The sequence below is a fragment of the Trichinella spiralis genome (assembly GCF_000181795.1).
Source record: "Trichinella spiralis strain ISS 195 chromosome Unknown Scfld2893, whole genome shotgun sequence".
In the NCBI taxonomy this organism is placed as follows: domain Eukaryota; kingdom Metazoa; phylum Nematoda; class Enoplea; order Trichinellida; family Trichinellidae; genus Trichinella; species Trichinella spiralis.
Window position 1 is genome coordinate 1 of NW_003529832.1, and position 988 is coordinate 988.

The following is a 988-nucleotide window of genomic DNA, read 5'->3' on the forward strand; positions in this document are numbered from 1 at the left end:
ACCAGGTATTAAAATTGAAATTTCTTGAAATTGTCTGTAATTTGCGATTCATTTCGGCAGGGTCGAAATCACCGGATCGACGTGTTATTAGTCGAATGATGACCACGTCGTATCCGTTGCCGTACGCCATGTCCCAGACGTTGCCGTTGCAACACCAGGGCGGATCGACGGCCGTGATGCGCGGTAGTCTTGGCCAAGACCAGAACCAAACGATGATTCAAGTGCCTCCAACTGTTCCTGTACACCTGTCGTCCAAGCATCGTGCCACGCATGCGAGTGCAACCAGTGGTAGTGGTGGAGGTGGTGGCGGTTCTCACCGATCTTCATCACGTACCGATAGTACCACCGCTGCCAGTAGTGGTGGTGGTACTGCTACCGTCGCTACTGCTGCTGCTGCTGCTGCTGGTAGTGGTTCATCAGCTGCACAACGAACCAGTGGTTCGGGAAAAAGTTCAAGGTTTCTGTATTTTCCATTTGTTCGTTCAATGAAAAATCCATCTTCTCCTATTTTATATTCATATCCTGATCATTCGTTCCTATTCAGACAATATTCACGCTATCCTGTATTGACGTCAGATACAAGCGGCATATCCAGCGGGACGTCAAGTGATCCGAGCTTAGTTAGCGCCAAAATTCTCCCCATGACCGCTGCTTATAACAGGTCTGTTTATTTTATCTTTTATTATATTAATATCTGACTGTAGAATGACACTCACAGGTAATCTACCATTGAGAATGATACATAGTACACTACTTCACTCGTACAGCTCGAACTGCGATCTACTTCTGTTTTCTGAAATTCTTTTCTCTGTGTATTTGGATAGAAATAAGTTTCCTCGCTCATCATTTTGCAAAAATAAACACCTAATTTTTTGATATACTTAATTATCAACTGAATAATACCTTCGTGAATTACTGTATAGGATACTTTTTCGGATTTAACATGCTTCGACAAACACGATGACATGCTACTGCTGCACTGATTGGA

At 43.6% G+C, this 988-nt stretch overlaps 1 protein-coding gene across 1 annotated transcript; it reads right to left on the reverse strand.

Moving 5' to 3' along the window:
* Window positions 1-87: 87 nt before the first annotated feature.
* On the reverse strand, window positions 88-847 carry Tsp_15733 (conserved hypothetical protein). The gene is made up of 2 exons (XM_003368209.1): window positions 728-847; window positions 88-348 (listed from the first exon to the last, which is right to left on the reverse strand). Exons 1-2 carry the CDS (start codon window positions 845-847, stop codon window positions 88-90), a joined length of 381 nt encoding a protein of 126 aa, XP_003368257.1.
* Window positions 848-988: the final 141 nt, after the last annotated feature.